Raw genomic sequence first — 24,790 nt, 5'->3', positions numbered from 1 at the left:
GTTAAAAGAAGCTGGATGCAAAAATTTTAAAAAATAAAATAAAATAAAATAAAATAAAAGGAAGCTAAATCCTATTTCCCCTGTAGCTGAATCTTTATAGCACTCGATGAATCAGTAGACTTCATGCCTAGGAGGTGTTTATGCTGGTCTTCTGAAGGAGGGTCCTGCTACACTGATTCTCAGGCTGACTTGTTTCAGTGGAAATGTGCCTCCAGGATGCAGGGGGGGCAGGCTTGGTGTAAGTAGCTCTAGGCTCCACCAGGTGGTGCTGTTTTGCTCCCTGAAGGCTTTCAGTGCTGATGGGTAGGATGAATATGGCCCTGCCATAGTCTCTAGTCCTGGAGCTGAAAGTTCACACTTGCTTCTCTTCAGGGAACCCTCACAGAAGAGCAATCAATTGCCCTTCTTTTGTCCCCAGCTCCCATCAGATCCCTACCTTCATCTTGCCTGTGTCTGAGCTGTTTTAGCTTGGTTTCAAGACACCAAATTTTAGGAACTCTTAAGGTGCAGACCTGCACTGATCCTCTGGGGGAGGGTCTTGTGGCACTTTTGCCATTTGCCACCCGTGCCAAGAAAGCAGTTGTACAACCACGTGGCAGTTCAGAGTTTATGGGAAAGTGGAACAGGGAACCAGCACCCAGGCTCAATGCCCTCAGCCAGAGTCCCTGCTCCTATGCCTGGGAGCAATACAGCACATTGGCACCTCCTGTTTTTGCAACCCAGGGGATCCTCAGACCACACTGTCTGCTCCCAGGTCTCCACCCTCTTTCCGCACCCGAGCACCTTTAGCCAGGCATGATCCCAGTGGTGGCAGACTTCCAAAAGTTCAGATTTTGCACTCCACTGTTTATAACACTTTGTAGTAGTCTCCATAAGCAGGGCTCCCTCCCCTCCACATCACCCACTGCTATTATCTCCCCCAAATCAACTCTCTATACCTCCTACCTTCCAGAAGATGGTTGCTTTTTTTTTTTTTTTATGGTTGCTTTTCTAATTGTAGACTTGCAATTTTGTTCTCTCAGACCTCAATTGATTTCCTGGGTGTTCAGGATGATTTGATAATTATCTAGCTGTGTTTGAGGAACAAGGTATCCCCCACACCATCTTAACTCCTCCCCCTAGAGAAAGTTTAAATAACAATTATTTTATTACAGGCTGTTACAAGAGACATATAAACAACCTTTGACAAGGCACATATAAACAACACTCAATAATTCAAGTAATTGTGATAATTCCTTCTGTCATTATTGTCTATATACAATCCTGCCCATAAATATTAGATCTGATACCATGCCTTTGGGAAAATCACTTAAATATAATTTCACTTCTAAAAAATGTGATTTATTTTTCTGGAGAAATGGTATTTAAAAACTATATAGATCCTTAACTGTGAAGCATTGTATTTGAAAGTCTGAGAGAAATTAAATGACTGCACATAGTCTACTAATTAGATTTTAAAGTTTTTTTGTTTGTTTGTTTCTTTATAGTTACGTAATCAGCAAGTATGGTAGGGGCTGGAAGAATCCAGCAAGAGGTTGGAGAATATTACAACAAAACATCCAGATGATGAGTGCTTATTTTTGGTAGTCTAAATCACATTTTTAAATATTTACAGTATTCTGTTATTACAATGGTAATTTTTATGTGTCTTAGAAGTGTTTGAAATATTGAAGGACAAACATTATATGTTCTCATTCATTTGGGGAATATAAATAATAGTGAAAGGGAATATAAGGGAAGGGAGAAGAAATGTGTGGGAAATATCAGAAAGGGAGACAGAACGTAAAGACTGCTAACTCTGGGAAATGAACTAGGGGTGGTAGAAGGGGAGGAGGGCGGGGGTGGGAGTGAATGGGTGACGGGCACTGGGGGTTATTCTGTATGTTAGTAAATTGAACACCAATAAAAAATAAATTAAAAAAAAAGAAAGCATAAATAAGAGAATAAAAATTGCTTATATTTCCACAAGCAGGAGGAAAGTATCATTGCTATTTTATTGTATATACTCCCAGTTTGTATGTATGTCTATATTAACATTTATACATGTCCTACAGTCTTTCAATCTGGCTATCTCCCTGAGTTGAGAAGGTGCAGCTGGCAGCCTTGGGATGTCAGGTGGCTAGAGCTTGCAGGATAAAATTCCAGAGAGAAGAGAGCCCCACAGATATAACTCTCTAGATATCATGTAGGTTTGGGAATTATTGTTGCTGCCATTGGAATGGAAAAACCTCATAATTCATGGGAATCAGAATACACAGAATGGTTTTGCCTTAGAAGTGAGGAAATATTAGCCATAGTCTAAAAACTGCTTTTATCTCACCTAACAAAGTTTAAAAGCAAGACCAAAAAGGATAATACTGTTTCAGGTAATTTAATTGTGTCCCAGAACAAAGCTCAAGAATATTTCTATATAGAAACACAAAAATACCAAGTACTTAACAAGGTAAAATTCACAATTTCTGACATATAATAAAAATTACCAGCCACTCAAAGAAGCAGGAAAGTAAGATCGACAATAAGAAAAAATAAATTAAAGCTGACCTAGAAATGAAGTGGATAACAGAATTAGTAGACAAGGACATTAAAATAGTATTATATATAACTATGTTCTGGATGGTCAAAAGATAAGAGGAAGGTTAAACATGCGAGAAACAGACATGGAAGATACAAAAAAAAAGACAACAAACTTTGCGATATGAAAGCTACAATGTTGAGTAGAAAAAATATACTGGTTTGGATTAATGCAGATTTGACATGTAAGAAGAAAAGACTAGTGAACTTGATAATATAGCAATAAAACTTTCCAGAATAAAACACACACAGAGAAAACCATGCTGGAAACAATGAATAGATTATTGCTGAGTTGTGAAGCAACTTCAAGTGGCCTATGCACATACATCTGGACCCCAAAGGAGAGGGAAAGGGAAAGATAGAAAAATTATTTGAATGAAAAACCTGCAAAGTTGATGAAAACTATAAACCCACAGATTCCTAAAGCTGAAGGTGTACCAGGAACAGAAAAGCTGAAGAAAACCATACAAAGGCCCATAATAATCAAAACTACTTAAAATTAGTACTAAAGAGAAAATCTTAAAAATGCCTAGAGATAAAAGACACTTTACTACAGAGGAACAAAGATAACCATAAGTGTATATTTCTTGTCGAAACCAATGAAAGCAAGAGGAGAGTGGAAAAACATATTTAAAGTACTAAAAAATTGAACTGTCAACTTAGAATTCTATTTGCTGTGAAAATGTATTACAAAAACAAAGGTGAAATACAGACTTTTTCTAAAATACAAAACCTTAAAGAATTAATCACCAAGAGATATGCACTACAAAAAATGTTAAAGAATGTTTAAAAGAACTGTTAAAGTCCTCCAGGCAGACAGTAAGACACCAGATAGAAACCTAGATAAACACAAAAGAATGAAAAACATTAGGAATTTCAACTTCATGGGTAAACATAAAGATGATTTTCTTATTTATTTAAATGTTTTTAAGAGATAACTATTTTAAAGTTTTTTTTAATTTTTATTTATTTACGATAGTCACGCAGAGAGAGAGAGAGAAAGAGAGAGGCAGAGACACAGGCAGAGGGAGAAGCAGGCTCCATGCACCGGGAGCCTGACGTGGGATTCGATTCCAGGTCTCCAGGATCGCGCCCCGGGCCAAAGGCAGGCGCTAAACCGCTGCGCCACCCAGGGATCCCTAAGAGATAACTATTTTAACAGAAATATATGGTGGGAAAAAAAGAAATGTATGGTGGAGTTTTAACATAGGTAGTAAAATGTATATATTTTCTTACTTATGTAAATGTCTTTAAAGGATAATTCACTATACTATTTTGTTTTTATTGAATTTCTATTTTATAACTGACTATTAACAACCATGTATGGTGGAGTTTTTAAATATGTAACAGTACAATGTATGCCAACAGTAGAGGAAAGGCTAAGGTGGAGAAATGGAAGTATACTGTTGTTTTTAGTATTTATTGTGAGATACAGTGGGTATGGCCAACTATAGCCTTTTTGTACCCAAAGCCTTACCACAGTGACCAGAAAAGCACACATATAACAGGCCCAAAACTGAACGCACCCTTTAAATGTGAATACAATGTGACTAGAAGAGTTGCTGTTAACTGCACATCCAAATTTTTATTTGCTCTCTGTTGAATAAAGGACCTTTATTGAAACCACCTTCCCTGTGTTCTTAAAGAGGATTAAGCTACACAGCTTTAACAGATTCTGGTTGAGATTAGGGAATATGAATATCAGTCATGTGGACTGTGTGCTCTGTTGTGAGCACAGGCAACGGGTAAAAGCAAAAGGAACCAAAATCCACATTCTTATGGAGAATACTTGAACATGATTTAAGAATAATTTCAAAATATGGAAGCACAGGTGGAAAGTTAGAGGGGAACTACACAGTGTTGAGAGGCTACTAGATCAGGGAGAGAACTCTTGCCCAGAGAAAGTTTGAAGCAGACCCAGGTCTGGGAAGGTAGAGCCAGAGATTGGTGTTAGCAGAGGAGCCTGTGCAAAACACAGAGGGTGGGGGGCAGCAGGGAATCGGAGGGAGAATAGCCAGTCCTGTGCTGAGAACAGAGAAAGGTAGGCAGGAGGATGGTGTGTGTCTTATGTGTACCTAGGTTAGGGGGGTGGTTGATGAGAATTTAGGGAAGCAAGAAAGGGGTTGGTAGTGTGCTAGTATGCAGAGGAAACGTGGTCTATCAGGAGATTCCCCAGCCCATGCATGTGCCTTCTCCTGCACTGGAGCCCACCCTTCCTCACCAGTTGAATAAGAAAAGGCACCATCTCCACAGGATTCCCACCCACCCCGCAAGCATGTGCACCTTGGGCCAGTCCTGGTGACACAGGCCAGCGGAGCAGCACGTGACTGCACGCCACTGCTGTGATATGCCACAGCACGTGACTCGCGCCCCTGCTAAACCACAACCTCAGAACCTCCGGGAGGCCTCCTGAGCCAGGGACACTATCGTTACACAGTAGGTGCTCAACCAAATGCAACTATATGATTTGTTATGACAACTGACTTTATCGCTGGGAGGAGTTTCTGAGGTCACATTTGCCTTGGAATTCTTTGAACTTTTTCAAGCATCTCTTGTGTGACACCTACTTCCAAATACTTCCAAATACAGGACCACGTCTAGTTTTCAAATGATTCTGTAATCTCAGCGGGGACGATTCGCTTTATGCATTTAATGGCCAGAGGCTACTACAGAGTAAGGTTCTGTGTCGGGGGAGAGAAGGTGATTCCTACCTGTTCTACACGGACCAGTGATGACTCATTAGCGGGCCAGGTCCAAGGGGTAGACAGAAGAACACGAGGGGAAAACCAGGGGAAGGCGCTGTCATTTGGGAAAGTGCTAAGTCTGGAAACATTGCCAGCACCTGGGCAGCCAGTTCCTGAAGACCTCTGAGGCTCAGACAGAAGAACTTTAGGTTAACGAGCCCACAGACATGGTGGTTTCAAGCCGCCCCGCCCCGTCGGACAGCAGGAATGTGTGTTGGGGACAGGAAGCACCTTGAGCAGCGCCTGGCATATATTGGAACCTGGATGAACGGCAGCTATGTTGAATGCTGTCCTGTCCTGACCCCGGGGCCTCCCACGCTCTCCTCTGGGATAGGTTTTGTTAGCCCGGCCAGAGTTAGAGTACCTGCAGCTCAACCTGACCTGGAACAGCTAATCGGCCAGAGAGGGTGCTTCAAATATGAAACTCAATCCATTTTCTAAATCAGGGGCTGTATGTGGGCTATAGGAGGCTATGTGTGGAACTTGGGTGCGGGGAGTTGTCCCAGCTGGATACAACACAGAGGTGCGACAAGCCTACAGTTCGAGTCAAAGACCGACTCCTTCCCTCCCTCCCGGCTGCCCTTGCACCCAAACCACTGCTTTCCTTCAATTCTCCCCACCCAAACCTAGACCTTGCTGACGTACAGCTCTCCCAGTGACACCCAAGATAACCAAATTAAATGTCTTTTTGATGCCGTGGGTTCTGACTATCCATGGTCAGGAACAAGAGTCAGTCGAGAGTCTTCGGGGCTCCACTTCAAGGAATATAGGACTGTGTTCCCCCGGAAATCCTTGCACAGGATGCATATAAAACACCTACCTAGTCTGTGCACTGTGTTCCACTGCCCTGGGACCAGAGTGCAGGACAGCTTCCTCTCCTGCCCCTGGAAGACATAACTCTCTCTGGTTTGTCCATGATCCAGAAGGAAATTCTCAGAGCAATTGACCATGTTAGACTTTGCTCCCACCCCTACGGCACCCTGTCTCCATGTACGGGCGTGTCACCCCTCAACATCACGGTCATCAGCTGCACACAAGGAGTACTGTGACGAGAGAACTCCAGCCACGGGGGCCTTGGCCCCTGCAGAGCCTGGCCCAGGAGCCACCCCACCCCCTCATCCTTCTGCCACTTGGGGCTGGCAGGCTGGCCCAGGTCTCAGGGCACCCCTCCCCGCCTTTTTGCAGGACAGCGGCCGCTAGACACAGTCCCCAAAGGCTGCGTGGCCCCGGGGTCCTCGTGTCCTCACTGCTCACACACAGGGCCTTGCAGGGAGCAGAGTTCAGCCGCTGTGTGGCCGTGAGGGAGCCGCCAGCAGAGTTCCCCTGGCCTCAGGACCCTTCTCTCACGTTCCCGAAAAACCAAGTGAATGCATGACTGCACATCACGTTACTTTGGAAAAATGACACACGGCACGGGAAAGAAGCTAAAGTGAACAAGGTTTATTTTCCTATTTGCACACTCCAGCTGTTGCCTGCTCCACTTTTGCCCTTTCCAACAGGTTCCAACGCCAATGCCCTGTGATTTCATCCAGAACCCAAACAAAGAGGGAAGGTCTCCCAACTTCTTTACAGGACATGACAAAACTCTTAATTCTTGAACTGGGGAAGTAAGAACGCTAAGGGGGGAGGGGAGGTGCATGTCACTCACACACTGGGCTGAGAAAACCTTGTATCCCAAGGAACAAACATTAGAGAGCTTCATCAAAGACACCAAGCTCTGTATTTCAGAGTGATTGCAGAGCCCAGGCCCCCAGAGAGGCTCTCGGCCATGCTCTCCCCCAACCTGCCCTGGCCCTAACGCCCAGGACTTTCTCTTTACACACCCAACAGGACAACACCGGGAGGAAGCACCCTAAGGCCTTCCTTCATGCCGGCCCCACCAAGCTTGGAAAGGGCCTGGCCGCCTCTGGGGCTGTGGCCCCCTCTTCCTTATCTCAGAATCTGTTCACACAGGGCCAGGGAGGAAACCACGAGGCTGCTACTGACTTGGAACACGTAGTCCATGACCTGCAACTTGCTGGTTTCCTCGTAGGCCCTGGGCCCCCACAGGAACTCGTAGCGGACAGGGTCGCTGCCCGCCACCAGCCGGCACTCCAGGTAGCCTTCCTGCACCCAGACATTGGTGAGGAGGTCCCTGGGCTCCCCATAGACGATGTGCTCCTGGCCATCATACACCCCCATGACCCCCAGGGTCTCCCACACCTCCTCCTCGGGGGCACAGTCATCCTCCAGGACGATCAACCCCAGGACCAGCACCAGGAGGCTGGTCTTGGGCAGGTCCCCCTGACCGCTCAGCGTCCCATCCCAGGTGAGGCCCAGGACGATGTTGAGGTCGTAGGAGTCCTCCCTGGGATCCACTTCAGTCACGTCTAGGCCAAGGACCAGGCGCAAGCATATGGACGCTTCGCTCAAGATGATAAGGAAGTCGTCCTGGAATGCTGGGGTGATGACCTCCAGCATCTCTGCCTTGCTGGTGGGCTGTTTGGTGCGATACTTGAGGAGCAGGAACATCACCAGGGCAGCCGTCTTCACGTGAAAAGTGCCCTGGGGCTGCTCATCTTCCTGCTCTTCAGGTGGGTTTGACCCCACCATCCCTGGGCCATTGGGGCCAGCAGGCTGGGGCTGGCCAAGGCTAATGGATGCCCAGCCACAGGGGTATGGGTCAGCATCTTCCTGCCCTTCACTTCCACTTGAGCCCACCTCCCCTGGGCTATAGGGGCCGGCAGGCTGGGGCTGGCCAAGGCCCCTGGCTGCCCCATCATAGGGGGAGGTGATGGCACTCTGAGAGCTCTGGAGAGGACTTGGGGACCCCTCAGTAGTAGACCCCTCCTCTGGGGGGCCAAGGAGGCCATAGAAAGAAAAGGAAGGGGAGGAAGAGGACAGAGAGGGAAGAGACCAGGGAGATGGAACCTGCCCCTCCTCCTCAGCCCTGGACTGCAGGGCATCCAGCAGGCCCTGGGCTTTGTCCGGGTCTTCTCCCAGCTCCCAAAGCTCATTGCTCTTCCCGAGGGACATGGTGTCAGATTCGGGCTGACCTGAGGAGACAGGAGGGAAGGCCTGTCAGGGGGCAGCCCAGCCAGGACACCCCGAGTGCCAGGGCTGACAGGGGGCCGTGCCCGGCTCCCCTGCAGAGGGCTCCCCTGTGTTGGGCTGGGAGAGCCCCTAACACCAGGCTCAGAGAGAGCATGCCCCTCACCTGGACAAGTGGCACTGACCTGTGCCTCCTCAGCTTTGTGTCCTGAGGGACCCCCGCCTCAGACCGAGGCCTCTGCTGCCAGTTCTTGAAGTCTCTGCAGGACGGAAGGAGGAGGCACCTCAGGGTGCAGACTGCCAGCCCAGCCCTGGGCCCCAGTGTGGATAGGAGGGCTGGCTCGCACTCTGGGAGGTCCCCAGCAGGCCAGGTGCGGGGGTCCCCTCCTTTGCCTCTCAAGGGACTTCCCTGGCCCTGTCTCTCTCAGGCAAAGTGTCCCTGCAAGACCACAGGGCCCCGACACTCCACAAAAGGAAGCCAGGGGCCCGGCTGTGGCCACACGTGCCAAAGTCTCCAGTACTGGTCCTGGATCATGCACAAGGGATGGGCCAGCTCTGGCTTACATCTGGGCTGGGATGGGGCGCCTCTCACTCTTCACCTGTACCCCACGCAAGGCCTGGGAAGACTCCCCAGCTGTCCCTGAGGCCTGGTCCCTAGGGATCCTGATGTGGAAGGCATTCCCTCATTCCCCTCATTTCTCACCTCGACCCCTGCCAGGACCGGGATCAGGGCCAGGGCAGGGCACCTGCCTCCTCTGCTGACCTGAGTCCAGACCCTCAGGCCCAGGCCCTCCCCTCCCTGAGCCCAGGGAACTGGAGAAGAGAAGGGGCTCCATGGCACAGGCCCCGCCCCAAGTTCCATTCCCAGTGCTGCCAGGGAGGGGCACCCAGATTTCTGGGACATCCCCTCCTGGGCCTGAGGGCTGGCTTGGGAGCCACTCACTCCTTCAATATAGGGTGGGCGGGCTGAATCTTGGCAGGCCCTAGGACTCTTGGGTATCTATCCCCCAGGTGAGCCTCCTCCCAAGCCCTGACTGGGACCTCTCCCAGTGGGGTCCTCACCTCCCTGAGAACTGGGAGAGGAGCAGGAGGAGGTACCCTGTTGTGTCCCGTGTCCCCATCCAGGTGGGTCACAGCCGCATAACCCCCCGCCCCCAAGTCCCCCAGCAAGATCAGGAAGGGCAGGCCTGGATTCCGGCCCCTCTGCCTGGGGCGCGAATGCCCTCAGGCTCCCGGGAGGGTCCTCAGCATTATCCTGCCAGGGCCTGCTCTTTCTCCAGGCCCCCAACCTCCCATAGAGGACACGTGCCCCTCACACCAAGACCTCACCCTCCCCAGGTCAGCCCACCTTCCTGTCGCCCACCCGCCCCAGGGACAGCATGCCACTGAGGGCCAGTGCTCTCCCATCCTCCATGGGCTGCCCATGGGGCAGGGACCCACTCTGTTGCACTGGCTTCTTTGCTCTCGGGCCAGGTGGGGCAAGCCAGGGTGTCCCCAAGGTCCTCACACTGACTCCCCGCAGGCTGCGTGCCCTCCACACACACCCTCACCAAGCACCTTGGAGGCCCTGTTCCTTTTTTTTTTTTTAGGCCCTGCTCCTTTGAAGCACAAGCCCTCAGGCTCTAACACCCACAGGTGGACATCAGGACGGCAGCATGGGCTTATCCTACAACAGGGCCTCCTGCCTCCTGCCTCCCTGGACTGCACGTGCTAGGGCCCAGGGTCCATCAGTCCTCCCTCTGGTCCTCACCTTCAATCACACCAGGCCCTGGGCTGGCCCCCAGCCTGCTCCTTCCACCAAGCCCCCAGGCTCTAGGAGACCTGGCTGGCAAGCCAGGGCATGCCCCAGGTGATCATCGGGCCCCGGGGACCCCCAGGACCCAGTCTAGTGTGTGTCCCTAGGGCTGCAGTACCCTGTGGTCCTGGACTTGGCCGCCAGCCACATGTGGGCCATTGCCTCCCACCCCACCCGACCCGACCCCACCCGCCCACACCCTGGAGGCAGTGCTCCAGCTCAATGGCCACAGTGTGGGAGGCCCTGTCGCACCAGGCAGCTCGGGACTTGTCCACCCCCGCCCCCGGCAGCCTCCCGAGGCTGAAGCAGGGGCAGGGCCGTGGTGCTGGGGGCTCCCTGGGGACGGACACCCTCGGGGGGACTCAGTCCCCCAGGGGTCCTCGCCTCCAGCCCTAGCAGACCCCAGGCACCTTGGGCAGCCATCCCGAGGCCGGGCCGCTAACACCCAGGTCCTCCCCTCCGCCCGGACCCCACCGGGGACAGGGAGTGACCGTCTTTCCATCAGGACGGCGACCCAGCCCGGGGGGCTTCCCAGGGCTCACAGAGGGGATGAGCTGGGGGGCGGGGGACAGGCTCCCTGGGCCCTTCTTCCCCACCCCTGCTGGCGGGGCTCCCTGCATGCCTGGGCCTCTGCCTGGCTCCACTATCTGCTGGCCCATCGGCTCCCAGACACGGACACGAGGGGCGGCAGACCTTCGGGGACCCGGATGCGCCACACGTGCCAAAGTCTCCAGTACTGGTCCCGGTCGGGATATGCACACAGACACGTGGTGTGGCCCCGTCCCGCACTCGGCCTGCCTCCCGGGACTGACTCTGGGCTGGGGTGCGGGGTCCGTCCGTCCTCCATGGACATCCTCGCCAGGAACCCAGCAGGACCTGGCCCACCCTCTGCCCCCTCAGGGAGGCCCTGCTCTGAACACCAGCCCCCTGGTCTCTCAGAGCCCGGATGCGGAAGTGGGGCCTCACCACGTGTTCCCAACCCCACCCACGACCTTCCCGGGACCAACTCTGGGCTGGGGTGCGGGGTCCCCCGCGCCTCTTCCGCATCCTCACGGGGATTCCCAGCAGCACCCGGGGCCCTCCCCTCTGTCCACGTGTCCTAGGCCCTGCTCCTGACGCCAGGAGCCCCGTGTCTCGGGAGGCCCGGATGTGGAAGACTGGTCATGCTGCCGCCGGGCTGCCCACCCAAGGGCGGGTCCCGGTCCCCCCGCCCCCCCGCGAAGGGCCTCACAAACCTTGAGACTCTCCAAGGGTTCCCTCTGACCCAAAAGGTCCCTCCCTCCCTTCCCCTTAGCCCCTGGACCCTCCCTCCGCCCCCCTCAGCGACTGCTCCCGCCACACCAGGCCTCAGGCTCTCGGGTACCCGGATGTCCCAGGCCTGCCTCACCCGCCGCCACCATCCGGCCCCATCCCGCTCCCCCGCGGCCTTTCCGGGCTCACCTTGGGCCTTGCCCTCCGCCGGGTCCCCTCTGTCCCCCTCAGGGTCCATCCCTCGCCTCCCCTTAGCCCCGGGACCCTCCCCTCAGCGTCTGCTCCCGCCACACCAGGCCCCAGGCTCTCGGGTACCCGGATGTGCCAGGCCTGCCGCACCCGCCGCCACCATCCGGCCCCATCCCGCTCCCCCGCGGCCTTCCCGGGCTGACCGTGGGCCCTGCCCTCCGCCAGGTCCCCTCTGTCCTCCCTCGGGGTTCGTACCTCGCCTCCCCTTAGCTCCTCAGCCGGGGACTCTGAGCACCTAAGAGCCGCTCCTAGTGCCAAGTCTCTCAGAGACCCGGATGTGGTTTTGGGCCCTCATCACGTGTTTGATACCCCATCACCCCCCCCTCACCTTCCGGGGACTGACCCCCTGGAGTCTAGGGTTCCGCATCCCGCCCCTCCTCCCCATGCTCACCGGAAATCCCAGCGGAGCCTGGGTCCCCCCGCCCCCCTCTGCCCCAGGCCCCCGTTCCTGACGCCAAGGAACCCCCAGTCTCTTAGGGACCCAGACGGGAAAGTCTGACTGGCACCTGCACAACAGAAGATCTCCAGTCGGCCCGGGATTGGGGGGCATGCTCCCATCACAGGAGACCCTCCGCCGGGTCCCTTCTGTCCCCCTTAGAATGCATCCTTCGCCTCCCCTTAGCCTCTGGACCCTCCCTCCACCCCCCTCAGCGTCTGCTCCCGCCACACCAGGCCCCACGCTCTCGGGTACCCGGATGTGCCAGGCCTGCCGCACCCGCCGCCACCATCTGGCCCCGTCCCGCTCCTCCGCGGCCTTCCCGGGCTCACCGTGGGCCCTGACCTCCGCCGGGTCCCCTCTGTCCTCCCTCGGGGTTCGTACCTTGCCTCCCCTTAGCTCCTCAGCCGTGGACTCTGAGCACCTAAGAGCCGCTCTTAACGCTAAGTCTCTCAGAAACCCGGATGCGGAATTGGGCCCTCATCACGTGTTGATGCCCCATCAACCCCCCGCCCCCCACCTTCCGGGGACTGTCCCCCTGGAGTCTAGGGTTCCGTATCCCGCCCCTCCTCCCCATGCTCACCGGAAATCCCTGCGGCGCCTGGGTCCCCCCACCCCCCTCTGCCCACCGTCCAGACCCCGCTCCTGACGCCAAGGAACCCCAGTCTCTTATGGACTCAGACAGGAAAGTCTGGTTGTCCGGCACCTGCCCAATGGAAGACCTTCAGTCAGCCCAAGGTGGCAGGGGCTGCCATCCCTGGACCCTCCGCCGGGTCCCCTCTGTCCTCAGGATCCATCCCTCGCCTCCCCTTAGCCCCGGGACCCTCCCCTCCCCCCTCAGCGTCTGCTCCCGCCACACCAGGCCCCAGGCTCTCGGGTACCCGAATGTCCCAGGCCTGCCGCACCCACCGCCACCATCTGGCCTCATCCTGCTCCCCCGCGGCCTTCCCGGGCTCACCGTGGGCCCTGACCTCCGCCAGGTCCCCTCTGTCCTCCCTCAGGGTCCATCCCTCGCCTCCCCTTAGCCCCTGGACCCTCCCCTCCCCCCTCAGCGTCTGCTCCTGCCACTCCAGGCCTCAGGCTCTCAGGTACCCGGATGTGCCAGGCCTGCCGCACCCGCCGCCACCATCCGGCCCCGTCCCGCTCCCCCGCGGCCTTCCCGGGCTCACCGTGGGCCCTGACCTCCGCCGGGTCCCCTCTGTCCCCCTCAGGGTCCATCCCTCGCCTCCCCTTAGCCCCGGGACCCTCCCTCCAGCACCCTCAGCGTCTGCTCCCGCCACACCAGGCCCCACGCTCTCGGGTACCCGGATGTGCCAGGCCTGCCGCACCCGCCGCCACCATCCGGCCCCATCCCGCTCCCCCGCGGCCTTCCCGGGCTGACCGTGGGCCCTGCCCTCCGCCGGGTGCCCTCTGTCCTCCCTCGGGGTTTGTACCTTGCCTCCCCTTAGCTCCTCAGCCGGGGACTCTGAGCACCTAAGAGCCGCTCCTAGTGCCAAGTCTCAAAGAGACCCGGATGCGGAATTGGGCCCTCATCACGTGTTTGATGCCACATTAACCCCCCCCCCACCTTCCGGGGACTGACCCCCCCTGGAGTCCAGGGTTCCGCATCCCGCCCCTCCTCCCCATGCTCACGGGAAATCCCTGCGGCGCCTGGGGCCCTCCCCCCGCCCCCCTCTGCCCACCGTTCAGGCCCCGCTCCTGACGCCAAGGAACCCCAGTTTCTTAGGGACCCAGGTGGGAAAGTCTGACTGGCACCTGCACAACGGAAGATTCCAGTGGGCCTGGGGTTGGAGGGCTCCCATCCCTGCAGACCTGCTGAGTCCTCTCTGTCCTGCTCAGGGTCCATCCCTCAGTCACCTTAGCCCGGGACCCTCCCTCCCCCCTCAGCGTTGCTCCCGCCACACCAGGCCCCAGTCTCCCGGGTACCTGGATGTGCCAGGCCTGCTGCACCTGTCGCCTCCATCTGGCCCCATCCCACTCCTGCACGGCCTTCCCGGGCTCACCGTGGGACCTGCCCTCTGCCGGGTCCCCTCTGTCTCCCTCAGGGTCCATCCCTCAGTCCCCCTAGCCCCGGGACCCTCCCTCCACCCTCAGCGTCTGCTCCCGCCACACCAGGCCTCAGGCTCTCGGGTACCCGGATGTGCCAGGCCTGCCGCACCTGCCGCCTCCATCTGGCCCCATCCCACTCCTGCGCGGCCTTCCCGGGCTGACGTTTCTGAAGTCCCGAGTCCCTCCATCATCCCTCCATATCCTCACCAGGAGGAACTGGTTCCACGCTCTGTCCACCTGAGGGACACCCTGCTTCTGAATCCAAGGGCCGTCAGTCTCTCGGGAAACCTGGATGTGGAAATCTGGCTGTGCTGCCCCCTCCCTGCGGTTCCCCCTCCCAGCACAGGGGCCCTGCAGGCCTGACATCGCTGATGGCCTTCTGCTGGGGTTCCCTCTGTCCTCCCTCCGGGTTCATCCCTTGCCTTCTCTCCTGATACCCGCAGGACCCTCACCTCTCCTGCCTGAACATCTGCTCCTGCCACCAGGCCCACAGGCTCTCTGGGACCTGGATGCAGAAGTCACACTTGACCTTGTCCCCATGCAGCCCTGGGGTCTTTTGGGCTGACCCTGGGGCCTGACCCCTGTGAGGTCCCCTCTGTCCTCCCTGCATCATGGACATTTTCCACTTAGGTAAAGGGCGTTAGGACAGATTCATGGAAAGCTACCTCCTGGACCCAAAGTTGTCCTTGCTCTGTTTTTCATGAGTACTTTTAGTTACTGCAGAGCTTCCAGCTGCCTGATGCAAGGTTAGAGGAAGTAAATATTGAATACTGGTGGACCTATGCCCAGCCTTAACACGGATGTCAGGAGCAGAGTATTAAAAGTAACCCAAAATGATAAAAAAAAAAAGTAACCCAAAATGGCATATATATGCCTGTACTCAACCAGAAATCCACCTATCAGAGGAATTTTTCCATGTTTCCTTAAAAATTACATATATACATACATACATATAGATATGCATATGTGAATCAAGTTGCCATAGGTCATTCACTGACACAGAATGTGAAGCGTACCCCCTGCCTGGGCCTTCCACCTTCATGGATAAAACTCACAGTTCTCCAATTGCTCACATACGCGAGAATTCCAAGGGAAACTAATATTGAGGGTATCACCATGGACGTCTCTTCCCAGGTCCAAACACCATCTTGGAGGTGGGGATGCTCTCAACAGGATGATCCACGGTGCTTCCTTCCTAGGAAACGTCTATCAGGAGATTCCCCAGCCCATGCATGCGCCTTCTCCTGCCCTGGAACCCACCCTTCCTCACCAGTTGAATAAGAAAAGGCGCCATCTCCATAGGATGCCCACCCACCCCGCAAACACGTGCACCTTGGGCCAGTCCTGGTGACACAGGCCAGCCATCATGCCACAGCACGTGACTCGCGCCCCTGCTACGCCACGACCTCAAAAGCCCCGGGAGGCCTCCTGAGCCAGGGACACTATCATTACACAGTAGGTGCTCAACCAAACGCGACTACATGATTTGTTATGACAACTGACTTTATCGCTGGGAGGAGTTTCTGAGGTCACATTTGCCTTGGAATTCTTTGAACTTTTTCAAGCATCTCTTGTGTGACACCTACTTCCAAATACTTCCAAATACAGGACCACGTCTAGTTTTCAAATGATTCTGTAATCTCAGCGGGGACGATTCGCTTTATGCATTTAATGGCCAGAGGCTACTACAGAGTAAGGTTCTGTGTTGGGGGAGAGAAGGTGATTCCTACCTGTTCTACACGGACCAGTGATGACTCATTAGCGGGCCAGGTCCAAGAGGTAGACAGAAGAACACGAGGGGAAAACCAGGGGAAGGCGCTGTCATTCGGGAAAGTGCTAAGTCTGGAAACATTGCCAGCACCTGGGCAGCCAGTTCCCGAAGACCACGGAGGCTCAGACAGAAGAACTCTAGGTTAACGAGCCCACAGACACGACCCAAATCCTGTTTGATTCTCATTGTCACCTGCCTTCCGTAACCCAGGTCTCAGAAGCATCGACACGGCAACCTTCCTTTTGTCACCTGGGAGACACCACGCTGTCCTCACTCCGGATGTAGGAGTCAGAAGGCTGGCCACATGCTGGGCAGGGAGAGGACAGCGTGGACTCGACATGGCTTCACACCAGGGTTCTAGTCTCTGCCTCGTCACTCACCAGCCATGTGATGCTGGGAAAAGGACCAACCCTGAGAGCCTCGGGGTTGTCACTGGTGAAGTACGTGATTTGGAGCCGCCCCACCCTGTCGGACGACAGCAATGTGTGTTTTGGGGACGGGAAGCACCTTGCACAGCGCCTGGCATATATTGGAACCTGGATGAATGGCAGCTATGTTGAATGCTGTCCTGACCCCGGGGCCTCCCGCACTCTCCTCTGGGATAGGTTTTGTTAGCCCGGCCAGAGTTAGAGTACCTGCAGCTCAACCTGACCTGGAACAGCTAATCGGCCAGAGAGGGTGCTTCAAATATGAAACTCAATCCATTTTCTAAATCAGGGGCTGTATGTGGGCTATAGGAGGCTATGTGTGGATCTTGGGTGCGGGGAGTTGTCCCAGCTGGATACAACACAGAGGTGCGACAAGCCTACAGTTCGAGTCAAAGACCGACTCCTTCCCTCCCTCCCGGCTGCTCTTACACCCAAACCACTGCTTTCCTTCAATTCTCCCCACCCAAACCTAGACCTTGCTGACGTACAGCTCTCCCAGTGACACCCAAGATAACCAAATTAAATGTCTTTTTGATGCCGTGGGTTCTGACTATCCATGGTCAGGAACAAGAGTCAGTCGAGAGTCTTCGGGGCTCCACTTCAAGGAATATAGGACTGTGTTCCCCCGGAAATCCTTGCACAGGATGCATATAAAACACCTACCTAGTCTGTGCACTGTGTTCCACTGCCCTGGGACCAGAGTGCAGGACAGCTTCCTCTCCTGCCCCTGGAAGACATAACTCTCTCTGGTTTGTCCATGATCCAGAAGGAAATTCTCAGAGCAATTGACCATGTTAGACTTTGCTCCCACCCCTACGGCACCCTGTCTCCATGTACGGGCGTGTCACCCCTCAACATCACGGTCATCAGCTGCACACAAGGAGTACTGTGACGAGAGAACTCCAGCCACGGGGGCCTTGGCCCCTGCAGAGCCTGGCCCAGGAGCCACCCCACCCCCTCATCCTTCTGCCACTTGGGGCTGGCAGGCTGGCCCAGGTCTCAGGGCACCCCTCCCCGCCTTTTTGCAGGACAGCGGCCGCTAGACACAGTCCCCAAAGGCTGCGTGGCCCCGGGGTCCTCGTGTCCTCACTGCTCACACACAGGGCCTTGCAGGGAGCAGAGCTCAGCCGCTGTGTGGCCATGAGGGAGCCGCAAGCAGAGCTCCCCTGGCCTCAGTACCCTTCTCTCACGTTCCCGAAAAACCAAGTGAATGCACGAGCGCACATCACGTTACTGTGGAAAAATGACACACGGTACGGGAAAGAAGCTAAAGTGAACAAGGTTTATTTTCCTATTTGCACACTCTGGCTCTTGCCTGCTCCACTTTTGCCCTTTCCAACAGATTCCAACGCCAATGCTCTGTGATTTCATCCACAACCCAAAGAAAGAGAGAAGGTCTCCCAACTTCTTTACAGGACATGACAAAACTGTTAACTCTTGAACTGGGAAGTACGAACGCAAAGGGGTGTGTGTCACTCATACACTGGGCTGAGGAAACCTTGTATCCCAAGGAACAAAAATTAGAGAGCTTCCTCAAGGACACTAAGCTCTGTATTTCAGGGTGATTGCAGAACCCAGGCCCCCAGAGAGGCTCTTGGCCATGCTCTCCCCCAACCTGCCCTGGCTCTAACGCCCAGGACTTTCTCTTTACTCACCCAACAGGACAACACCGGGACGAAGCACCCTAAGGCCTCCCTTCATGCCGGCCCCACAAAAGCTCGGAAGGGGCCTGGCCGCCTCTAGGGCTGTGGCCCCCTCTTCCTTATCTCAGAATCTGTTCACACAGGGCCAGGGAGGAAACCACCAGGCTGCTACTGACTTGGAACGCGTAGTCCATGACCTGAAACTTGCTGGTTTCCACATGGGCCCTGGGCCCCCACAGGAACTCGTAGCGGACAGGGTCGCTGCCCGCCACCAGCCGGCACTCCAGGTAGCCTTCCTGCACCCAGACATTGGTGAGGAGGTCTCTGGGCTCCCCATAGATGATGTGCTCCTGGCCATCGTATACCTCCATGACCCTTAGTGCCTCCCACACCTCCTCTTCGGGGGCACAGTCGTCCTCCAGGACGATCAACCCTAGGACCAGCCCCAGGAGGCTGGTCTTGGGCAGGCCCCCCTGACCGCTCACCATCCCATCCCAGGTGAGGCCCAGGATGATGTTGAGGTGATAGCAGTGCTCGCTGGGATCCACTTCTATCACGTCTAGGCCAAGGACCAGCCGCAAGCAGCGGGACGCTTGGCTCAAGATGATGGGGAAGTCGTCCTGGAATTCTGGGGTGATGACCTCCAGCATCTGTGCCTTGCTGATGGGCTGTTTGGTGCGATACTTGAGGAGCAGGAACATCACCAGCTCAGCTGTCTTCATGTGGAAACTGCCCTCGGGCTGCTCATCTTCCTGCTGTTCAGGTGGGGATGACCCCACCTCCTCTGGGCTATAGGGACCAGCAGGCTGGGCCTGGCCAAGGCCACCGGATGCCCCACCACAGGGGTACGGGTCAGCATCTTCCTGCCCTTCACTTCCCCTTGTGACCACCTCCCCTGAGCTGTAGAGGTCAGCAGGCTGGGGCTGGCCAAGGCCACTGGCTGCCCCACCACAGGGGTACGGGTCAGCATCTTCCTGCCCTTCACTTCCCCTTGTGACCACCTCCCCTGGGCTGTAGGGGTCAGCAGGCTGCGGTTGGCCAAGGCCACTGGCTGCCCCACCACAGGGGTACGGGTCAGCATCTTCCTGCCCTTCACTTCCCCTTGGGACCACCTCCCCTGGTGTGTAGGAGCCAGCAGGCTTGGGCTGGCCAAGGCCAATGGCTGCCCCATCATAGGGGGAGGAGACAACATCTTCCTGCCCTTCACCTCCACTTGAGCCCACCTGCCCTGGGCTGTTGGGGCCGGTAGGGTGGGGCTGGCCAAGGCCCCTGGCTGCCCTGCCACTGGGGGAGGAGTTGGCACTCTGAGAGCTCTGGGGAGGACTCGGGGACCCCTCAGTAGCAGACCCCTCTTCTGTGGGGCCAAGGAGGCCATATAAGGATAAGGAAGGGGATGAAGAGGACAGAGAGGGAAGAGACCAGGGAGATGGAACCTGCCCCTCCTCCTCCTCCTCAGCTGTGGACTGCAGGGCATTCAGCAGGCCCTGGGCCTCTTCCGGGTCGTCTCCCAGCTCCCAAAGCTCATTGCTCTTCCCTAGGGACATGGTGTCAGATTCTGGCTGACCTGAGGAGACAGGAGGGAAGGCCTGTCAGGGGGCAGCCCGGCTAAGACACCCCAAGGTGCCAGGGCTGACAGGGGGCCGTGCTGGGCTCCCTGGAGAGGGCTCCCTTCTGTTGGGCTGGGAGAGCCCCTGACACCAGGCTCGGAGAGAGCGTGCACCTCACCTGCACAAGTGGCTCTGGCCACGCCTCCTCAGCTCTGTGTCCTGAGGGACCCCGCTGCCAGTTCTTGAAGTCCCTGCAGGAGGGAAGGAGGAGGTGCCTCAGGGTGCAGACTGCCAGCCCATCTCTGGGCCCCAGTGTGGACAGGAGGGCTGGCTCGCACTCTGGGAGGTCCCTTGCAGTCCAGGTGGGGTGGTCTCCTCCTTGGCCTCTCAAGGGACTTTCCTGACCCTGTCCCTTTCAGGCCAAAGTGTCCCTGCAAGACCACAGGGCCCCGAGACTCTACAGAGGGAAGCCAGGGGCCCAGCTGTGGCCACACGTGCCAAAGTCTCCAGGACTCATCCTGGATCATGCACAAGGGATGGGCCAGCTCTGGCTTCCATCTGGGCTGGGAGGGGGCACCTCTTACTCTTCACCTAGAACCCCATGTAACCCTGGGAAGACTCTCCGGCTACCCCTGAGGCCACCCTCCTTGCACCTTCCTTGCAAGGCCCCCTGACACGACCTGCCACCAGCCAAAGTCCAGAGAAATCAGTCGGCTCACCCGTCCCGCCTCTCCCCATGGCCCACAAAAGCGGTAAGGGCGGCCTGAGCCCTAGGGATTCTGCTGTGGGAGGCATCCCCTCATTTCTCACCTTGACCCCCAGCAGGGCCAGGACCAGGGCCATGTCAGGGCACCCGCCTTCTCTGCTGACCTGAGTCCAGACCCTCAGGCCCAGGCCCTCCCTTCCCTGAGCCCAGAGATCTGGAGAAGAGAAGGGGCTCCATGGGAGAGGCCCCACCCCGGGTTCCCTTCCCAGGGCTACCAGGGAGAGCACCCAGATTTCTGGGCCATTCCCTCCTGGGCCTGAGGGCTGGCTTGGGAGCCCCTCACCCCTTCAATGAGGGGTAGGTGGGGGGGGAGGGCCCACGCTGATTGTTGGCAGGCACCTGGGTCTCCTGGGTATCATTCCCCAGGTGGGCTTCCTTCCAAGCCCTGACGGGACCTCTCCCATTGGGGTCCTCAACTCTCTGAGAACTTGGAGAGGAGCAAGCGGAGATACCTTGTCGTATCCTGTGTCCCTGTCCTGTCCTGTGTCTCTGTCTAGGCTGGTCACAGCCACAACCCCACCCCCAACACCCAGTCCCCCAGCAAGATCAGGAAGGGCAGGCCTGGATTCCGGCCCCTCTGCCTGGGGCGCGAATGCCCTCAGGCTCCCGGGTGGGTCCTCAGCATTATCCTGCCAGGGCCTGCTCTTCCTCCAGGCCCCCAACCTCCCATAGAGGACATGTGCCCCTCACACCAAGACCTCACCTTCACCATGTCAGCCCACTTTCCTGCCGCCCACCCGCCTCAGGGACAAGTGAGCATGCCACTGAGCGCCAGCGCTCTCCCATCCTCCATGGGCAGCCCACGGGGCAGGGACCCACTCTGTTGCTCTGGCTTCCTTGCTCACGGGCCGGGTGGGGCGAGCCAGGGTGTCCCCAAGGTCCTCACTCTGACTCCCCCCAGGTCGTGTGTCCTCCACACACACCCTCACCCCAACCACCCCCAAGGCCCTGCTCCTTTGAAGCACAAGCCCTCAGGCCCTAACACCCAGGTGTGGACATCAGGACCGTAGCATGGGCTCATCCTGCATGGGGGCCTCCGGCCTCCCTGGACTGCACGTGCTAGGGCCCAGGGTCCATCAGTCCTCCCTCTGGTCCTCACCTTTAATCCCACCAGGCCCCGGGCTGGCCCCCAGCCTGCTCCTTCCACCAAGCCCCCAGGCTCTAGGAGACTTGGCTGGCAAACCAGAGCATGCCCCAGGTGGTCACTGGGCCCCCAGGACCCAGTCTAGTGTGTGTCCCTAGGGCTGCAGTGCCCCTATGGTCCTGGCCTTGGCCGCCAGCCACACGTGGGCCATTGCCCCCCACTCCACCCGACCCCACCGCCGCCCACACCCTGGAGGCAGTGCTCCAGCCCAACCGCCACAGGTGTGGGAGGCCCTGTCACATAAGCGTCCGCGCAGCTCGGGACTGGTCCAACCCCCGGCAGCCTCCCGAGGCTGAAGCAGGGGCAGGGCCGTGGTGCTCGGGGCTCCCTGGGAACCCACTCCCTCGGAGGTCTCAGTCCCTCGGGGATCCTCGCCTCCAGCCCTAGCTGACCCTGGGCCCCTCGGGCAGACTACCGGAGTCCAGGGCGCTCACACCCAGGCCCTCCCCTCCTCCCAGACCCCACCGGGGACAGGGAGTGACCATCTTTCCATCAGGACCATGACCCAGCCTGGGGACTTCCCAGGGCTCACAGAGGGGGCTGAGCTGGGGGGCGGGGGACAGGCTCCCTGGGCCCTTCTTTCCCCCTTGCTGGCGGGGCTCCCTGCATGCCTGGGCCTCTGCCTGGCTCCACTGTCTGCTGGCCCATCGGCTCCCAGACACGGACACGAGGGGCGGGCAGAGCTTCGGGGACCCGGATGCGCCGGTCGGGATATGCACACAGACACGCAGCGTGGCCCCGTCCCGCACTCGGCCTGCCTCCCGGGACTGACTCTGGGCTGGGGTGCAGGGTCCGTCCGTCCTCCATGGACATCCTCGCCAGGAACCCAGCAGGACCTGGGCCCACCGTCTGCCCCCTCAGGGAGGCCCTGCTCTGAACACCAGCCTGCTGGTCTCTCAGAGCCCGGATTCGGAAGTGGGGCCTCACCACGTGTTCCCAACCCCACCCACGACCTTCCCGGGACCAACTCTGGGTTGGGGTGCGGGGTCCCCCGGGGCTCCTCCGCATCCTCACGGGGATTCCCAGCAGCACCCGGGGCCCTCCCCTCTGCCCACGTGTCCTAGGCCCTGCTCCTGACGTGAGGGTCCCCAGTGTCTCGGGAGGCCCGGATGTGGAAGTCTGAGCACCCATACTCCCACGTGAGAGCAGGTACCCATCCCCACGGGGGCCTCACAGCCCTGGGGACCCTGTCAATGGTCCATCCCTCGGTCCCCTTAGCCCCTGGACCCTCCCTCCACCTCCCTCAGCGTCTGCTCCCGCCACACCAAGCCCCACGCTCTCGGGTACCTGGATGTGCCAGGCCTGCCGCACCCGCCGCCACCATCTGGCCCCGTCCCGCTCCTCTGCGGCCTTCCCGGGCTGACCTGGGCCCTGACCTCCGCCGGGTCCCCTCTGTCCCCCTTAGGGTCCGTCCCTCGCCTCCCCTTAGCCCCTGGACCCTCCCTCCGCCCCCCTCAGCGTCTGCTCCCGCCACACCAGGCCCCACGCTCTCGGGTACCCGGATGTGCCAGGCCTGCCGCACCCGCCGCCACCATCCGGCCCCGTCCCGCTCCTCCGCGGCCTTCCCGGGCTGACCGTGGGCCCTGCCCTCCTCCGGGTCCACTCTGTCCTCCCTCGGGGTTTGTACCTTGCCTCCCCTTAGCTCCTCAGCCGTGGACTCTGAGCACCTAAGAGCCGCTCCTAGTGCCAAGTCTCTCAGAGACCCGGATGCGGAATTGGGCCCTCATCACGTGTTTGATGCCACACCAACCCCCCCCCCACCTTCCGGGGACTGACCCCCTGGAGTCTAGGGTTCCGCATCCCGCCCCTCCTCCCCATGCTCACCGGAAATCCCTGCGGCGCCTGGGTCCCCCCACCCCCCTCTGCCCACCGTCTAGGCCCCGCTCCTGACGCCAAGGAACCCCAGTCTCTTAGGGACCCAGACGGGAAAGTCTGACTGGCACCTGCACAACGGAAGATCTCCAGTCGGCCCGGGATTGGGGGGCATGCTCCCATCACAGGAGACCCTCCGCCGGGTCCCTTCTGTCCCCCTCAGGGTCCATCCCTCGCCTCCCCTTAGCCCCGGGACCCTCCCCTCAGCCCTCAGCGTCTGCTCCCGCCACACCAGGCCCCAGGCTCTCGGGTACCCGGATGTGCCAGGCCTGCCGCACCCGCCGCCTCCATCCGGCCCCATCCCGCTCCTCCGCAGCCTTCCCGGGCTCACCGTGGGCCCTGACCTCCGCCGGGTCCCCTCTGTCCCCCTCAGGGTCCATCCCTCGCCTCCCCTTAGCCCCGGGACCCTCCCCTCCGCCCTCAGCGTCTGCTCCCGCCACACCAGGCCTCAGGCTCTCGGGTTCCCGGATGTGCCAGGCCTGCCGCACCCGCCGCCTCCATCCGGCCCCATCCCGCTCCTCCGCGGCCTTCCCGGGCTCACCGTGGGCCCTGACCTCCGCTGGGTCCCCTCTGTCCCCCTCAGGGTCCATCCCTCGCCTCCCCTTAGCCCCTGGACCCTCCCCTCCCCCCTCAGCGTCTGCTCCCGCCACACCAGGCCTCAGGCTCTCGGGTTCCCGGATGTGCCAGGCCTGCCACACCCGCTGCCACCATCTGGCCCCATCCCACTCCCCCACAGCCTTCCCGGGCGCACCGTGGGCCCTGACCTCCGCCGGGTCCCCTCTGTCCTCCCTCAGGGTCCATCCCTCGCCTCCCCTTAGCCCTTGGACCCTCCCTCCACCTCCCTCAGTGTCTGCTCCCGCCACACCAGGCCCCAGGCTCTCGGGTACCCGGATGTGCCAGGCCTGCCGCACCCGCCGCCACCATCCGGCCCCATCCCGCTCCTCCGCGGCCTTCCCCGGGCTCACCGTGGGCCCTGACATCCGCCGGGTCCCCTCTGTCCCCCTCAGGGTCCATCCCTTGACTCTCATTACCTTCTGGGGCAGCTTCTCTGAGGACCAGAGAGCTGCTCCTTATAGGACGCCCTTAGTCCTTTAGACATCAGAGGTGGAAGTTGGACTCCTCACGTGATCCCAGCACCCCCACAGCACTCCCACCCCCAGGAACCTTCCGGGACTGACTCTGGCCTGGGGTTCATGGCCCCTCCATCATCCCTCTGAATCCTCACCATGTAGCCTCTCATGACCTGGGAGTCACTCTGTCCACCTGAGGGGGAGCACTGCTCTTTACCCCTGGCCCTTAATCCCTCAGAGACTGGGATGGGGAAGTCTGGGCTTACCCTGTGTTCTCACCCCACACCCACACCCCAATGCATGTGGACCTTCTCGGACTGACTATTCTGAACTCCAGAGTCCCTCTGTCATCCCTCTGCATCCTCACAATGAATCCCATCAGGAACTGGGGGCCATTCTGCCCACCTCAGGGGGGGAGGCCTGG

General features: G+C 57.9%; 2 protein-coding genes across 18 annotated transcripts; both read right to left on the bottom strand.

The window, feature by feature from the left end:
- Positions 1-6,733: 6,733 nt before the first annotated feature.
- On the bottom strand, positions 6,734-24,351 carry LOC140627325 (melanoma-associated antigen 8-like). 15 transcript variants are annotated; one of them, XM_072815512.1, is made up of 3 exons: positions 24,328-24,351; positions 8,531-8,605; positions 6,734-8,350 (listed from the first exon to the last, which is right to left on the bottom strand). In XM_072815512.1, the coding sequence occupies exon 3, from the start codon at positions 8,328-8,330 to the stop codon at positions 7,245-7,247; it is 1,086 nt and encodes a 361-aa protein (XP_072671613.1). In that variant the 5' UTR covers positions 8,331-8,350; positions 8,531-8,605; positions 24,328-24,351; the 3' UTR covers positions 6,734-7,244. The 15 variants fall into 15 exon arrangements, with proteins under 15 accessions (XP_072671613.1, XP_072671612.1, XP_072671616.1 ...); XM_072815511.1 differs by lacking the exon at positions 24,328-24,351 and adding an exon at positions 14,003-14,027; XM_072815515.1 differs by lacking the exon at positions 24,328-24,351 and adding an exon at positions 13,510-13,602 and having other exon boundaries at positions 8,512-8,605.
- On the bottom strand, positions 17,619-24,398 carry LOC140627324 (uncharacterized). Of its 3 annotated transcripts, none has more exons than XM_072815502.1 (3): positions 24,262-24,398; positions 19,693-19,765; positions 17,619-19,531 (listed from the first exon to the last, which is right to left on the bottom strand). In XM_072815502.1, the coding sequence occupies exon 3, from the start codon at positions 19,509-19,511 to the stop codon at positions 18,087-18,089; it is 1,425 nt and encodes a 474-aa protein (XP_072671603.1). In that variant the 5' UTR covers positions 19,512-19,531; positions 19,693-19,765; positions 24,262-24,398; the 3' UTR covers positions 17,619-18,086. The 3 variants fall into 3 exon arrangements, with proteins under 3 accessions (XP_072671603.1, XP_072671602.1, XP_072671604.1); XM_072815501.1 differs by lacking the exon at positions 24,262-24,398 and adding an exon at positions 23,052-23,163; XM_072815503.1 differs by lacking the exon at positions 24,262-24,398 and adding an exon at positions 23,000-23,158.
- Between the last annotated feature and the right edge of the window lie 392 nt (positions 24,399-24,790).

The sequence above is a fragment of the Canis lupus genome, chromosome X (assembly GCF_048164855.1).
Source record: "Canis lupus baileyi chromosome X, mCanLup2.hap1, whole genome shotgun sequence".
Lineage (NCBI taxonomy): Eukaryota > Metazoa > Chordata > Mammalia > Carnivora > Canidae > Canis > Canis lupus.
Note: the sequence above shows the minus strand (reverse complement) of the source record. Positions and strands in the feature narration are given on the sequence as shown.